The sequence below is a fragment of the Podarcis liolepis genome (genome assembly GCF_965112155.1).
Source record: "Podarcis liolepis genome assembly, chromosome: 3".
Lineage (NCBI taxonomy): Eukaryota > Metazoa > Chordata > Lepidosauria > Squamata > Lacertidae > Podarcis > Podarcis liolepis.
The window spans coordinates 21,593,370-21,611,234 of record NC_139557.1 but is presented as its reverse complement, the minus strand read 5'-3'; the positions used below and the strand labels follow the sequence as shown (position 1 = coordinate 21,611,234).

The window sequence follows — 17,865 nt, the reverse complement described above, 5'->3', positions numbered from 1 at the left end:
CTTTGGCCACCTCAGGAGAAAAGAAGACTCCCTGGAAAAGACCCTGATGTTGGGAAAGATTGAGGGCACAAGGAGAAGGGGACGACAGAGGATGAGATGGTTGGACAGTGTTCTCAAAGCTACCAGCATGAGTTTGACCAAACTGCGGGAGGCAGTGGAAGACAGGAGTGCCTGGCGTGCTCTGGTCCATGGGGTCACGAAGAGTCGGACACGGCTAAATGACTAAACAACAACAAGTTACTGTGTCTCAGAATGAGTGCTATGCAGTGCTTTTTGGGGGGTACGCAGGGGTACGGACACCCCTAAATATTTTGTGAATCTTTGTACTTTTGTCCATTTACTGTATTTCTCCTGATTTGAACTATAAAATGGTGGTTTTCTTGAGTCAAAAGGAGAGTACCCCTGAACATTTTTTTAGGGGGGAAAAAGAAGAAGCACTGGTGCTATGATATGCTTCTGCATTAGTATATCTGAACGTAACTGTGAGAACCATTTTTGGAAGATCAACCACGCCAGTATTCTTCTGGTCCAGAAAATGTGTGGCTAACTTACTTGCATGTTGTGGGCTACCCAGATAAAGAGGTCCACCACTTCTCCAAACCATTTTCTTTTCTTAGCTTTGTCTTGCTTGCACCTTCTCCAAAGCTGTTACACATTTAGACATTTTAAAAGGATTATGCATAGCATGCAGTTATGCATATTAAAGGAGCCTTTTAAAGTTCAGCCACTACTGCAAATCTATAATGTGTTTCTTTTCACATCTCGGAGACCTGCAATTGCGTCTTAAGGAATGTGAAGTGATATTCTTACAGTTTCTAGAAATATGCCTAATTCAGAATTGCCTTTTTTCTTTCTTGACTAAGGTGCCCTACTTGCAAATCCATCCATGCATAAATCCAAAGACAGATCTGCTTGATTGTCTTCATTGCAGATTCTTATAGCGATTAGTCTTTTTAAACAGTTTACTCTAGATTATCTCTTGTCATATTTCATTTCATACACACAAGCCATCTTGTCTCTCCCCCAAAAGCAATTCTCCTGGTGTTCCCTCCACCATCACATCCACACTTGTGTCTCTTTATCTATCACTAGAAGAAGAAGAGTTTGGATTTGATATCCCGCTTTATCACTACCCTAAGGAGTCTCAAAGCGGCTAACATTCTCCTTTCCCTTCCTCCCGCACAACAAACACTCTGTGAGGTGAGTGGGGCTGAGAGACTTCAGAGAAGTGTGACTGGCCCAAGGTCACCCAGCAGCTGCATGTGGAGGAGTGGGGATGCGAACCCAGTTCACCTGATTACGAGTCCACCACTCTTAACCACTACACCACACTGGCTCACCACACTACAGGATAGTCCCCAGATCCTGAGTTTGAACTTGAGCAAAATGGACAACCACAAAATAAAACACTAGTATTGGGGGGGGGGGACACACCAGTTATTTTCCCAGACACTTTTTTTAAAAAGCAACTCAGATGGACGGCCAGCAGGTAGATTGCGATCTACTGGTAGATTGTGGGGTGTCTGTGACAGATTGTGGGAGATCGCAGGACCCCTCCCACCCCTCCCCAAAAACAACTATGATTACAACTTTGATTTTCTAAAAAAGCTCAACAATTTTGGTCAATTTTGTTATAGTGGGAGTAGATCGTGGTCTCTTGGAAGTTGGACAAGCCTGGACTATATAATTTGCTAATTCCTGAGTTAATAAACTTTGCTTCCCAAAATTAAGGGCCGTAATCTGGTTACCTGTTTGTGCTATCCATTTGCTTTTGTAGTGGGTAAAAAGCAAGAATCAAAAAGCAAGATGGCAGCACAAAGTTGATCACGTTTGCTTCAGACAATGGCAGGAGGTGCTGCAAGGCCGCCACAGTGGCTGCTCTCAGATAATGGAATTCTCTCCTCCTTGTTGTCCCTCTTCTGGCAGGTGAAGACCTTGTTTTTCCAACAGACTTGTGGGAATGGGCAACTTTTAATGAAAAGTCTAGTGCCGTGCTGTTTTTATTGTTATTATGTGTGTGTTTTTAAAAGTCTCTCTCTGTATAGTTTTAATTGTATCGATGCTTTATTGTTTTTAAATTATTGTTTCCTTCTAGGTTTTCAGCTGTTTCTGTTTTTATCCGTAAGCCACCTTGAGTCCCTATCAGGGGAAAAGCTGTAGTAGTAGTAGTAGTAATAATAATAATAATAATAATAATAATAATAATAATAATGGTCTTTAAGTTCCCCCTTAAAGTAATTTGTGGGTATCATGATATTTGTGGCCATTTCAGCTGGTGTCGTGGAGTTGAAATAGTTGGTAAAACGCCATCCTCACACTTATGCATTTATCTGTTAACTTGGAATACAACTTTATGCCTTGTTTCATATTGCATTTCCTCTATTCTAACAAGAAGATTTCTTAGGGACAGGGTGAGAATGACCACACACACACACACACACACACACACACACACACTGTGGGTGTGGGTGTAGATAGGTATATATGTTGGAGATAATTGCTCATGAAATAATATATTACACATCTGAATAATAAACAATATCGTTGGATACCCAAGATACAAATTCTTTGCTAAAACAGGGGCATGCTTATGTTAGTCTAGCCAGGGGGTTAGGGGGAGCCGGGAGAGAGAGAAAGAACAAGAACACTGGATGGTTCCTAAAGGAATTACATAGGATAATAAATAAACTGAATTCCTACTGAACCTTGAATACCAAAGTCAGATTCAGGAGCTGAAGCTAGGAGATAATTTATTTTCTTTTTTCTCTCTCATCCAGCTGGTTTAAATAACTGCTCTGGCAAGGTACCTATGTAATGAGATACCAAATGAGAATTATTCTTTTCAAGTGGAGGCACTAAGATTGAGAAATGACATATAATTGCATCTTAGCTGTGTGGCTTGTTTTTTAATTATTGTTAATTACACTCTAGTGGCCACTGCCAACTTGCTAGACCAGGTCCTTAGTATGTAATTCCTGTGCTTATCTGCTTTCTGTGCAGATAAATGATACAAAGGAAGCACGATTAACATATTTAAAAAAATAAAAAATCTGGGGCAACAGATTTATTGCCTTGATGTGGTTACTCAGGAAGGTTTTTCCTTAGCATATTGTTTGTCTTCCCATGCTGCAATGGTGAAGACAACCCTCTATGGGAGTAGCATCGCTAAACTAGTAAGAGTTAATCTGATCTGGACACAGTGCTATTTTTATAGAAAAGAGGTTCCCTTATAATGGCAATAGCATAGGCGCCGACTCCATGGGGCTTGAGGGGGCCCGAGCCCCCTCAAAAATTCGTTTGGGGGGCTCGGCCCCCCCAATAATCTCCGGTGCCCCTCCAGCAGAGCGCCATCGCCGCCCCTCCCCCAGCCCAAAATGCACAGGGAGGGTCGGGCTGCATGCCTCCTGCCCTCCCTCCCGAGCAAAAGCTCCACCCAATTTCCTTTGGAGCTGATTAATAGGCGCAGCACGCTCTCCCCTATTCGCTCACGAGGAGGCGGCGCCACTTTATCTGCATATTCATGAGCTTATTTATTATTCATGAGCTTTCCCGGGCCCCCGCAATATTTTTTATAAGTCCGCGTCCCTGGGCAATAGTGCCCATCTGAGAGCTGCCAGAACTGAGTTCTGGTCATAGGTGCTGGTCCCGGGGCCCTAGGTGCCCAGGCACCCACAAAATTCCCCATGAAGGGGCCAGGCACCCACAAATTTTGGTGCCAGGGCCACGCACACCGCATGGCACCCACAACCCTGGGCTCTCATGGTTGCAAAGCCAAGGTGGCACTCCTGGTTCTGGTGAGTTCTGGGTGGGGAAAAAAAGCCCTGTCTGGACAATATATTATTATTATATTATTGGCTTGGAGCCTTTTGGAAAAGATGTATAAGATTTTGAGGGCAGAAGGCCAACAGAAAGGACATAAGAATAGTTTGGTCAACATTACAACAGAGGTGTCTAATCTTCTTTGGAAGCCGTTTGTGGTTGAAAGTGCACTCACTTGAGCTGAGCTGTTTCTTTTTAACCTCTCAGCATTTGTTACTGCTTATGTAGCATGGGTGCTGTGGTCTAAACCACAGAGCCTAGGGCTTGCCGATCAGAAGATTGGCAGTTCAAATCCCCTTGACGGGGTGAGCTCCTGTCGCTCAGTCCCTGCTCCTGCCAACCTAGCAGTTTGAAAGCACGTCAAAGTGCAAGTAGATAAATAGGTAACGCTCCGGTGGGAAGGTAAACATTGTTTCCGTGCGCTGCTCTGGTTCGCCAGAAGCGGCTTAGTCATGCTGGCCACATGACCTGGAAGCTGTACGCCGGCTCCCTCGGCAAGTAAAGTGAGATGAGATGAGCGCTGCAACTCCAGAGTTAGTCACGACTGGACCTAATGGTCAGGGGTCCCTTTATCTTTACCTTTACCTTTACCTTTTTACCTTTACCTTTATCTTTATGATTAGCTCAATTTTAAAATTGTTTCTCTTTCTACCCCCCACCATCTTGCTTGTAATCGTAATAAAAATAGGAATGAGCTGACTTGCCCGACGTGGAGCCTTTGAGTGTCAGCCAGTGTGAGAATATGGCTGTGTAGCTGGACCTCATGGCTCTTTCACCTTCACAGAGCACTTTATGAGGAGCAGCGATTTGCAGTTGAAAGGGAGGGGGGAGGGTGCTTGACACTTTCCCTCGCAGTCCCATTTTCCTTTGAAACACTTTCTCCCCTGCCCACAGTTGCATGCCGAGGGTGAGATGGAGAATTTGGAGAGAACTTGAGATGAATGCTGGTAACAGGGTTAAATCACAGGTTCCTCTCCTGCTCATTCTGTGCTGATCATCTCATCATGAGGCTGCTTTCGCAAGGGAACCATTGTAAACAGCCACATTGTAATGTTGCCTTAGCTCTTGGTTTGTTTGCCTAAGTACTTGCACAAGCCTTATCCTTTGATTTGCCAGAGCTGATATGTAGCCCATGTACTGAGATCCAGACCACCTCTGTTCAAATTTCAGCCATGAGCTAATTGGGTAAGCTAGATAGTCACAATGTAATTTGTTTCTGCATGCCTCATGCGAAGCTATTAATAAATGAAATAATTATACTGCTGTTGTTTAGTCATTTAGTCATGTCCGACTCTTCGTGACCTCATGGACCAGAGCACACCAGGCACTCCTGTCTTCCACTGCCTCCCACAGTTTGGTCAAACTCATGCTGGCAGCTTCGAGAACACTGTCCAACCATCTCGTCCTCTGTCTTCCCCTTCTCCTTGTGCCCTCCATCTTTCCCAACACCAGGGTCTTTTCCAGAGAGTCTTCTCTTCTCATGAGGTGGCCAAAGTATTGGAGCCTCAGCTTCATGATCTGTCCTTCCAATGAGCACTCAGGGCTGATTTCCTTAAGAATGGATACGTTTGATCTTCTTGCAGTCCATGGGACAATCAAGAGTCACCTCCAGCCCCATAATTCAAAAGCACAAATTCTTCGGCGAATAATTATAATACAGTGATAATATATAATAATATGAGCTGCTATCTATCATTGTATGGAATGCTGAGTTAATCCAAGTCCTTTGAGCAGACAAAGAAAGCTGCCTATATAAATCCAAAGGAGTACTATCAGTTTGGAATCTCCCTGTATAAGTTAGCTATTGGTGCTGAACAGTTGTCACCAATATCGCAAACTGAAGTTTATTGTCGATAACAGAGGTTGGCAAACTTAAGGTCTGCCTTCAGCAGTAAACAATTCTCTTAGCACCCTGTTTGAGAATCCTGAGCACATGTTCGTTTATTTGTAGAGGATACTTTTACCAAAAGTAATTACCCCAATAAACACTAATGAAGTGGGTGTTTATATTGGAAGTCACAGGAACATTTCCCAAGGGTAGGGAGGCTTTTATAAGGTCTCAGGGTTAATCTAAAACACAGTGCTTTCATACCTTGCCCACAGATATCTGTAGGGGTTTTTAAAAAGTTGACTGAAAATTCCGTCCTGGTCCCCAACCAACTGCCCAATGATGATAGATAGAAATTAATCAACATTCAATAAGTGAAACAATGGTTAGTTAAGTACAGCCTGGTTCTTCAAGGGGAGTTCTGCCCATTCCAAAACCGATGGAATTCCTAGTCCAGAATCTGCTTGTCTCCTGACTAGGGACAGTTTGCATCTAAATATGAACTCATCAAAGGTGCAGTTCCTGAACCAAGACACAAACCAAAAGACAGCTCTCCTTTGAACTTCACGCTTCTCCGAATTCTGTGATGCAGAATGTGTAAAAAGGCGAATCTCCGTAAAAGCGGTATACACAACTGCAATTTGGGGGAAATAGCTTGCAAAAATTATTGCACAGGGCTGCAGCTTAAAACTCCTTTTTTACCTAAATATCTGATTGTATGGCTGAACTATGTATCATTCAGCTAAATGATATTGCTGGGTTGATCAAGCAAAAGAGGATGGGTGAGATTTAATGTCATCATTAAAGCATATACGGAAATTGTTATCTTCCGTGACTCAATGGATCTTATGTATCATGTTCCATACTGTCCGTATACTTTGAATGGGATAAATTATCAGGGCTTTCCAAACTTGGGTCTCCAGCTGTTTTGGGACTACAGTTCCCATCACCCCCTGACCACTGATCCTGCTAGCTAGGGATGATGGGAGTTGTAGTCCAAAAACAGCTGGAAGCTCAAGTTTGGGGAACCCTGAATTTGGTGGTCAGCAAATTTGTGTGCATGACAAGGCTATGGAATAGTTTTTTTAAAAAATGAAGCAACTAGGACTAAAAAATAGACATTAGTTTGAAAACAAAGTTTCAGCCTTAGGCCCAGAACTAACCTTTTCATTTTCCATTACCTGTTTAAAGCCTTGTAGATGAAATGTTGCTTCTCATTTTGTGGCGGGTGTGTGCATTCTTATACTTCTTTTTCTCCATGTCCTTATCCGCTTTGCCAGTATTCCTTTAGCAAGACATAAATACCGCCGTGATGTGACAATGAACAGCTTTAATAACTGCGTTAATTGGCCTGCTCAGAGCTCTGTCTGTAGGAACCTCACTTCCTTTGCTGAAGGTTTAAACTGAAAACCAGCCATTAGAAGACAATATTGAAACAAATATTTTATACCCAACAGTTATATTTTGCATACCACTGTTGTTGTTTTAAAAAATCCAGAGGTATAGTTGAGGGTGGCTTCTTTCATGCAGGAGATGGGACTTCGTGAAAGCAAACATGGGCCCCGATTCTGTTAGATAGTTGTGCTAGCACAACAGGGCTTCTCCCTTCTCCTCTTGTGCCCCCCCCCCCATTGCCTATGGATGACCAGGAGAATCCCCTGAACAGCCCATGGGAGGGGGGGAGAGAAGGGAGATCATTCCATAGGCCAAGTAGAAACGCTTGTGCTGATGGATGATCATAATTATAATTGACTTTATATTTCTTCATGTGCTGAATATGGTATTAAAGTTCCAAAATTTTTATCACAGGCAGACCTGTACAACTGGTGGCAGCAAGTCATCTCAGGGCAGGTTATGTAGTTTCCGTTGGCTATTTTGCAGATTTGTTGCGCTGCAGAGAGCATGCTGGGGAGAGCACACATTCAAGAAACACAACATAACTTTTGCTAGGTTTTAATAACAAAAACAAAAACTTCTTTTACACTAAATTACAATGTATCAATAAGCATGACCCATTCCCCAGGGTACTGAGAGAGCTACATGCTGCTCTTTATATACCATAAAGGTAAAGGGACCCCTGACCATTAGGTCCAGTTGCGGATGATTCTGGGGTTGCGGCGCTCATCTCGCTTTATTGGCCATGAGAGCTTCTGGGTCATGTGGCCAGCATGACTAAGCCGCTTCTGGCAAACCAGAGCAGCGCAAGGAAACACCATTTACCTTCCCGCCGGAGCAGTACCTATTTATCTACTGCACTTTGACGTGCTTTCAAACTGCTAGGTTGACAGGAGCAGGGACCGAGCAACAGGAGCTCACCCCGTTGCGGGGATTCGAACCGCTGACCTTCTGATCGGCAAGCCCTAGGCTCTGTGGTTTAATCCACAGCGACACCCTTTTACATAACATACCCAACAGCTTAATTACCACAACTTAACAGCACCTGCTATACTGCTTGACAGCTGTACAACTAGGTCACGTTATTTGCTCTGGCCTTTAAAGAAAAACACATCTTGTAGAACAATAATGAACCTTCAAATTTAAAGAGACCATTCAACAGATTCCTCCATGCCCCCCACCCCACAACCACCAATCCCCCCATAAGAATTGGTGGCTAGCCCTTATTACACTCTGTGAGGTTAACGGCATAGTGGAGATCTGAACCTGGGTCTTAACAGCATCATAATCATAATCATAATAATTTATTTCTACCCCGCCCATCTGTCTGGTTTTCCCAGCCACTCTTGCTCAGAAGTAAGTCCCTTTGCATTCAAGGGGGTTTGCTTCCAGGTAAATGTGTATAGGACGTGTATTAGTCTGGAATTCCATCCATTATAACACACTGGGTATTTCCTTTGTGAGCATTGCTAAAGGTGGGTGAGAGTTTTCCTCGGGAACAAGGAGAAAGTTCGTGAGTCAGCTTTTAAAGCCCTGAGGTCCAGCGCCGAGGGCCTTCTGGCGGTTCCCTCATTGCGAGAAGCAAAGCTACAGGAAACCAGGCAGAGGGCCTTCTCGGTAGTGGCGCCCGCCCTGTGGAACGCCCTTCCAGCAGATGTCAAAGCGATGAATAACTACCTGACATTTAGAAGACATCTTAAGGCAGCCCTGTTCAGGGAAGCTTTTAATCTGTGATATTTTACTGTATTGTTTCTATGGAAGCCGCCCAGAGTGGTTGGGGAAACCCAGCCAGATGGGCGGGGTACAAATAATAAATTGTTGTTGTTGTTGTTGTTGTTGTTATTATTATTATTATTATTATTATTATTATTATTATTATTATATATGCCCTTCCATGGAATGTAATTCCATGTGCGGGAGAAGTCACAGCATGGAGCTGCCATAATTTTAGGTAATGTTGTATGTCAGAGGTAGCCAACATGGTGCCTTCCACAAGTTTTGGACTATGGCAGCTCTTATCCCTGACCATTGGCCGCGCTAGCTGACGCCAATGGCAGTTGTGGTCCGCTCTTGATGGAGGGCACCCTTGTTGTACATGGAATCCCATGGCATAAAGTTGGCCTTTTTCAAGAGAACTTGGTCGTTTCGTTCCTTAATCAATCACCCATCACCGCTAATGTCATCTTAAAATAAGTTGCGAAAAGTTTTGGCCGTCTTTTCAAAGAATGGTCGTAAGAAGCTAGAATGAATGAGATTAAACCTTTTCAAAGCGAAGAAAATGAAATATGTTTTGGGGTTCTTTGCAGAGACGGATGTTAATAAACTCAATGATGGCTTTGGACTTCGTGGACAAATAGAACACAAGTTGAGCTTTATTCGAAAGAATGTACCAAAAGATGTGAAGCTTGTGCTCATTGGCCATTCCATCGGTGCCTACATGATCATTGAAATGATGAAGCGCGCACAAGATGTGGAGGTATGTCAGAGATGCCTGAACTTGTTGACCTCTTGCCATCCCCTCCCCTCCCCTTGACCCTTCTCCACACACTGTGTAATTTTCTAGCAACTGTTTTCATTTGCTCAAGATGGGCTAAGAAATCTGTTGGTTTATTTGATGGTTTGGTAATGCTTTTGCTGATATTTAGTGCAGACGCCTGATGATCTGATGATTAAAGGTAAAGGGACCCCTGACCATTAGGTCCAGTCGTGACCGACTCTGGGGTTGCGGCGCTCATCTCGCTTTATTGGCCAAGGGAGCCGGCGTACAGCTTCCGGGTCATGTGGCCAGCATGACTAAGCCACTTCTGGCGAACCAGAGCAGCGCACAGAAACGCCGTTTACCTTCCCGCCAGAGCGGTACCTATTTATCTACTTGCACTTTGACGTGCTTTCAAACTGCTAGGTTGGCAGGAGCAGGGACTGAGCAACGGGAGCTCACCCCATCAGGGGGATTAGAACCGCCGACATTCTGATTGGCAAGTCCTAGGCTCTGTGGTTTAACCCACAGCGCCACCCACATCCCGAGCTAATGATTACGTAGGATATAAATGCGAAAAAGTTGACATCACAATCTGTAAATGATTATTATTACTATTGATATTTATTCCATTTATATACAGTGGTACCTTGGGTTACAAACACCTCGGGTTACAAACACTTTGGGTTACAGACTCTGCTAACCCGGAAGTATTATCTCAGGTTAAGAACTTTACCTCAGGATGAGAACAGAAATCGCGCGGCGGTGGCGCGGCAACACCAGAAGGCCCATTAGCTAAAGTGGTACCTCAGGTTAAGAACGGTTTCTGGTTGCACTCAAAGGTTAGGATTAACCCTTTTGTGGTAACTGAGCTTGCAAACAGGACCGACCTATTTTTTATTTATTTGTGTTGCATTTTTTTAAAAAAACCTTATTATTTATTTATTTTACTTATTTCAGAACTTATTTTCCTTATTTCATAACAGATTGAGGTTGAATCCCAACAAGATGAAAGTGCTGTTTTTTGGGGACAGGTGTGGGGGGGGGGTTCCCTGGCCCTGAATGAGGTGACACCTCGGGGTTATTTTGGACACACAACTGCCCATGGAAGTGCAGGTTAATTCTGGGTCCAGGGCAGCTGTCTACAAGCTCCATTTGGTATGCCAGCTGAGACTCTAGCTGCCTGAGCAATGTCTCACCAGAATGGTACATGCCCTAGTTATCTCCCACTTGAACTACTGCAATGCACTCTTCGTGGGACTACCTTTTAAGGTAACCCGGAAACTACAACTAATCAAGAATGTAGCATCTAGACTGGTGACTGCGAGCGGCCGCTGGGACCATATAACATCAGTCCTGAAGTATCTTCATTGGCTCCCGGGATGTTTCCAAGCACAATTCACAGTGTAGGTGCTGACCTTTAAAGCCCTAAATGGCCTCAGCCCAGTATACTGGAAGGAGCGTCTCCACCCCCATCCTTCATCCCAGACACTGAATTCCAGCTCCGACGGCCTTCTGGCGGTTTCCTCCCTGTGAGAAGTGAGGTTACAAGGAACCAGGCAGAGGGCCTTCTCGGTAGTGGCGCCCGCCCTATGGATGTCAGATGTCAAGGAAATAAACAACTATCTGACTTTTAGAAAACATTTGAAGGCAGCCCTGTTTAGGGAAGTTTTTAATGTTTGATGTTTTGTGGTGTTTTTAATATTCCTTTGGGAGCCGCCCAGCGTGGCTGGTGCAACCCAGTCCTATGGGCGGGGTACAAATAATAATTAGTAGTAGTATAACCTGTAAACACCATTTGAATGTAAAACAGACAAACAGGAAACCCTCAAAGCAGCTTACATGGAACCCTGGGCAGTGAACATGTCATGACCAGTGCTTACCCATCCAAGCTCTGACCAGATCTACAAAACAGTGTATCATGACCATATCATATATTTTATACATAATACATGATGGTCAGTCCAACTGGAAAGCTTAGGTTTCCACAAAAGAGTTGTTTTTGTAACCCTCAGGGGGTGGGGAAGTTAATAATTACATTCAATATTAAGCAGTGGAGTAAACTAGAAAATAAGAATGCTTCTTTGGCCAGGATATTTTGCTCACATAGTACTACCTGGTTTCAATTATATTTGAATGGTTGAGTTGTCTTTTCTCTCTCTTTTACCTGGCTCCATGGATGCTGCTGGCAGAGTAATGATTTGCTAGTGTGTTGAAACTATAAGGTATGTTTAGGACACTTTGAGAGAGCCCAGTGTGCTTGAAGTTAACTTACGACACGCCGCATTTAAGATGTGCTCAACAATAGAAAATATTTGTGTAAGCCAAATTGTTACTCAAGTCCTGTCCCTTTGCCAGAAATAAGTTAGCTGTTATGTTTTATGACATATGAAGTGTGATAATAAGAAACTTGTGTTTCTGTCTCTTTTCTTATTGTTACTGGAATATTTTATTCCCAGTAGAGCTCAAGCTCATATGTGTAGTTTAGTAGCTGGATCATTTGTTTGTGTGCTTGTGAGTGCTTTCACTATATTCCTTTATTATAGTATTCCAGTTTTGGTTTAGTCTTAAATGCACTGTGGGTTGGTTTGTTTTTGTTTTGTTTTTTTAAGCTGCTGCATTTTAATTTTCTGAACTAGAATGTAACATTATTTTAGTCACTCTCTAGGTTTCTCTAATCATTGCACTACAGTGGTACCTCTAGATGCGAATGGGATCCGTTCCGGAGCCCCATTCGCATCTAGAAGCAAACGTAACCTGTGTCCGCGCGTATGTGCGTGCCCGGGTCACGTTCGGCGCTTCTGCGCATGCGCTTGGTGTCGTTTTGAGCGTCTGCGCATGCACATGCGGCAAAACCCAGAAGTAATGCACTATGAAAAAGCATGATTTGGGGGAATTATAGAACATTGCTGAAAGCCAAAACTGCCTTTTGGTGGGTGATATGGAAGAAAACAATCCTTTGCATAGTTGGGGTAACAGAGACGAATCCTGTCTTTATTCTGAGTGACATGCAAGTGTTCTATCTGAATTATTTGGGCACTGTGATAACGCCAGCTGTCCGTGCCCCCTTTCAACGCCCCTGACATCTGCCCATCTTACTTACCATATCTACATGGGGGGCATTTGTACACTAGAGTTGCACAGTCTATAATCTTCAGATAACCCTACTAGTGTTAATTGCTTACAACTGATCTTTCAAATATTGTATAAATTTACTCGTCTTTTTGGAATACTTGATCGTGCTGCTTTCAGATTTTCCCCATCAGCTTTGCCAGTTGTGCAAAGTCCATTATTTTCATCTGCCACTCTTCTTTTGTTGGTACCAAAGCCTTCCTATCCCTTAGTAGAAGTCGTTTCCCCCAGCTGCTGGCGACTCCTTGTGCCTCGTCCTTGCCCCACACAAAGGCCCCACAGCCCCACTTCCTCCTCCCTCCTCCCTCTCCGCTTTCCAGGGCCTCTGGCCCACCCTCTCCAGCACCCTCCTAGACAAACCCAGGGACCCTCTTTCCACACAAACCCTAGCTTTTAGCACCCAGCATACTGCACGTCCTTCCCCATACGCCCCTTGCAGCGCCGATTGTTCCAAGCATCCATGACCAACCCTTGTGCATCTCACCCCCGCCACTACGCAAGGATCCATTCACACTCCCGCCCACCTGCTGTCCCCTCAATCAGTCACTGATATTCCTCCACGCACCACAGTTTCCTCCTCGTGACCGGGATCCAAGCAGCTACCCCCGCCCGCTGCCCCTGCCCCTTCCTCCTGCCAACCTATTTTCAGTTCTGCTCCCTCTCTCTCAGGCCTCCATCCTCTTTATCCTGCCACCGCCGCTGCTGTTGTTCTCTCCAGCCCCTGCCAGCTCCGTTGCTTGCCTGCCTGTGTTCCCTTGCCGCCGCCGCCGCCAGGCCAGTCAACAAAACAAAACCCCCAAAACTGACATTTTACTGTATCTTAAAAATCCGCCCAGAAAGAACTTTTAAGCATGAAAAAGAGGATGTATCCGGGAAAATCCAGTTGTATGGCAAACCTAGGTTTATCATCATCGTCATCTCATTGTTATTATTTATTCAACTTGTACACCGCCCTATACCCGGAGGCCTCAGGGTGGTTCACAACAAGGCCACAACATATAAAATCAAACCATAAAGCAATAACCCAATAATATTCCCCCCCCGCCTGCCCCCCAAAGAGCCACATTTTAAAAGGGTATAGGATGTTGATCAGGTCAACCAAAGGCCTGGTTAAAAAGGAATGTTTTTGCCTGGCGTCTAAAGGTGTATAATGAAGGTGCCAGGCGAACTTCCCTGGGGAGAGCATTCCACAGATGGGGAGCCACTGCAGAGAAGGCCCCTTCTTGTGTTGCTACCCTCTGGACCTCTTGAGGAGGAGGCACATGAAGGAGGGCCTCAGAAGATGATCTCAGGGACCGGGTAGGTTCATATGGGAAGAGGTGGTTTACACCTCTAAGGCCTCATGAAAATAGGACATCCAACAAGTGGGTAGCGTCATGTCATTGATCATGACATCAAAGCTCTTGCTGCTGCTGTTAGGATAATCCCGGCTTCTCTTTGCGGTACTTTAATGCAGATAAGGAAGGATGGGTGTGATTTCGTCACATAAATTACTGGTTGCCTGGAGCCAAGGATTGCTTCCACACATTACTTGAAAGCATTCCCGTAACAGAGGCACTGTCTTGCGTCCAAGATTGTGGGTGCCAGGGGTACATTGCGCACATGGGACATCATGCACGTGATGCGTGATGTAGCATTGTTGAGAGGAGGCCAAGCCCAGAGCGCAGAGTGGTGTGGCTTCCTCTCTTGCACTCAGGAGAAGCCAGCCACTGAACTGCACCATGCTCAGCCTCCTTGACATTGAGGGCCCCTGGCCCCCTGCCAGCAGATATTGAGGGGGGGTGGTCCTGGAAGTTGGCACACCTATTCAGTAGGAAGTTACCGTATTTTTTGCTCCTAAAAAGTAAGGGGAAATGTGTATGCGTTACCAGTGTGGTGTAGTGGTTAAGAGCGGTAGACTCGTAATCTGGTGAACCGGGTTCGCATCCCCGCTCTTCCACATGCAGCTGCTGGGTGACCTTGGGCCAGTCACACTTCTTTGAAGTCTCTCAGCCCCACTCACCTCACATAGTGTTTGTTGTGGGGGAGGAAGGGAAAGGAGAATGTTAGCCGCTTTGAGACTCCTTTGGGTAGTGATAAAGCGGGATATCAAACCCAAACTCCTACGCCTCTTCTTCTTCTTCTTCTGGAGCGAATGCAGGAGGGAGGCTCTGCTCAGTGCTTCATTTAAAAAGCCGCGTGGAGCTTGGGGGCTTTTCTCCGAGGAGGGAGAAGGGCAGCCCGTCACTCCCTTCTCCCTCCTCGGGGAAAAGCCCCCAAGAGCCGCACACATGCTAGACGCAGCTCTTTAAAGGGAGCTCGTCTCTTGGGGGCTTTTCCGGGAGGTGGGGGAAGGGACTGACGGGCGGTTCTCTGTCCCTTTCCAAACCTCCTGGAAAAGCCAACTTCTGATTGGTACAGGCACCCCAGAAACAATAGTCACAAACGTTCGACTTCCAAAAAACGTTCGAAAACCGGAACACTTGCTTCCAGGTTTTCGGCGTTTGGGAGCCAAGGCATTTGAGTACCAAGGCGTTTGAGAACCAAGGTACATTTGTATCACTGTTCCCATGTCTGTCATCAAAGGTGTTAACTGTGTATGTGATCATAGGTCACCTTTTCTCATCAATTAAATTGATTCATTTTAAAGCCTTGTGATATAACCCAGGCTTAAAGGATTATCCTGCCCTCCTACGTGACTGTCTCCCAGAAACACATGATCTCATTTTTAAAAATTGTATCACTGCACTCCTTGCGGAGATGCAGAAATACATTTTAAACATGTACCTATTCTTGTGATGCTTGCATAATTTTTCATTTTGGGAAATGGGTAATATTTGAGTGTGAATTGAACCTACTTGTTTCAGTGAAGTGTGAACTCAGTTACGCAGCGATGTTAATTAATGCTAATTATTTAGCTTCCAAACAAGACATATTAAATGTTCGAAAAAGAGAATCCAGTCCCAGCAGCTACTGAATCTCAGTCTGCTTTTTATCTCTTCCACTTGCCAATTTTTTTAAAAAAAAGTATGAGAGCTTAAGGTAAATATAAATGAGGCACAGTAATAATAATAATAATAATAATAATAATAATAATAATAATAATAATAATAATAAAAAAAAAACAACAACCACCCTTTATCAAAAGATTCCCAAGGTGGTATACAACATTAAAAACACATTACAGAAAGAACATCAGTGATAAAAACATAATAAAATTCCCAAACCACAGTGTAGTTCAAGCATTTGCCTCAAACAATTTCTCTCTTTTAGAGTTCCCCAGATTGTGCCATTTGTAGCAAAAATGGATGGATGCATATGCTGCTGTTAATATTTCATGCCTCTGTTTCAGCTGTGTGGGGGTTTTTTCCATTTAAAAATAGTTTATTTGCCACAGCATATATTTCATACATTCTCAAAATCTTAAAAGTCTCTAAGAATAATAAAAGCTCATGCCGATTCCAACAGGCCAAAGTTTGCTTTTATGTGTGCCTTATTCCTCTCCACTGTTGTCTTCTTTATGTAGAAAGCAAGTTTAACCATGGTTCCTATGCAATTGTTGTGGAACATGGACTAGGGCTTCTTGTCAGCTTGTTGGGCTTCAAGTCTGCTTGAAGATCTATTGAGAAATACACTGGCAGTTCCCGAGTGGCGCCAGTTCACTGAAGCAGGTTGTCGGTTTTTTGCTTCGCCTCTGTAATTCACTTAGGAGATTGAGGGAAAATCCATCTTGAGTTTCCCCTGTCTAATATTTGCCCACGAATCACAGTGTTAAAGATAGTGTGTCTAATTCAGGTTTGGTTCATCTACAGCTATACTAGGACTTGGCTTTGAATGAGGATACAGTAGTACCTTTGGTTACGTACTTAATTCGTTCTGGAGGTCTGTTCTTAACCTGAAACTGTTCTTAACCTGAAGCACCACTTTAGCTAATGGGGCCTCCTGCTGCCACCCCGCCGCCGGAGCATGAATTCTGTTCTCATCCTGAAGCAAAGTTCTTAACCTGAAGCACTATTTCTGGGTTAGCGGCGTCTGTAACCTGAAGCATATGTAACCTGAAGCGTATGTAACCCGAGGTACCACTGTATTTAGAAACTTTCCCAAGAAAGCTATCTAGCATCAGCAATGTACTTTTGAAAATTTGGATTATTTGACTATGTCAACAGTAAAACACAAAGCTCCTCACCATTTGACCTCAGTAGGTGAATGCCCTATACATATTTTGCTGTGAAAATCTATGGTATCTAGCCTTGGAGGGTATAAACTTCAACCAGCCTCCCCATGTCTTCAGATCTTCTGGAGAGACCCTGCTCTATTAGTAGAGGTATGTTTCAATTCCACAAAGGAGTGCATTTTAATTATACATGATATCTGGAATTATTTCATTCTGTTTTAGCTTTATTGGGGTTTTTATTTTGTCTTTTATTGTGTTGCGCATGCTTGCTGGTTTTAAACTATATTTGTATGTTGCATGAATTAATTTTATTCACCTTTTCCTGTTATCCTGCAACAGTACATCCCATTTCAGTCAATCAAATTTCCTACTAAGTTAAGTGAAAGATTGCAGCCTCTGTTTAATTTGCTTGGCTTAAGTAATGTATATTTGACTTAGTCTGAAAACTTAGTTATGACAGTGGGAATTATTTTAGAGCCATGGCAGAAAAGTCACTAAACTATTTGGCCAGCAAATAAAATTCTTCAGTGAAGAATTTCTTCAGGCACAAAAGAATTCTGTAACTATTGTGTATCCTGCCCTCGAGATTTCAATAAGATAACACTGTTAGCAGCATCAGATGGAATCAGTGGCATAGAAGAAGAGTTTGGATTTGATATCCCGCTTTCTCACTACCCAAAGGAGTCTCAAAGCAGCCAACATTCTCCTTTCCCTTCCTCACCCTGTGAGGTGAGTGGGGCTGAGAGACTTCAGAGAAGTGGGACTAGCCCAAGGTCACCCAGCAGCTGCATGTGGAGGAGCGGAGACGCGAACCCGGTTCCCCAGATTATGAGTCTACTGCTCTTAACCACTACACCACACTGGCTCCCCCACATAGTGTGGGCAGGGCCACAGCGCTAGTTGCCTTGGCTCAAAATTTCAAAAGGGAAAAGAAAAGGTAGTGATGATTCAATAAAAAGTAGTACACCTTCCCTCTCACACAGAAAATCTCCCAGTGTTTGTGTGAGCGAATTGAGGAGCAGATTTTGGTGACAACCGGTTGCTAGGGTGCCCTCTGCATGG

General features: G+C 44.1%; 1 protein-coding gene across 2 annotated transcripts in view; it reads left to right on the top strand.

Moving 5' to 3' along the window:
• LDAH (lipid droplet associated hydrolase) overlaps nt 1–17,865 on the top strand; it is a 99,018-nt gene that overhangs the window by 23,718 nt on the left and 57,435 nt on the right. For both annotated transcript variants that reach the window (XM_083495713.1, XM_083495712.1), the window contains one exon: nt 9,349–9,518. In XM_083495713.1, coding sequence (XP_083351839.1) covers nt 9,349–9,518 — 170 coding nt within the window. The remainder of the gene's footprint in view (nt 1–9,348; nt 9,519–17,865) is intronic.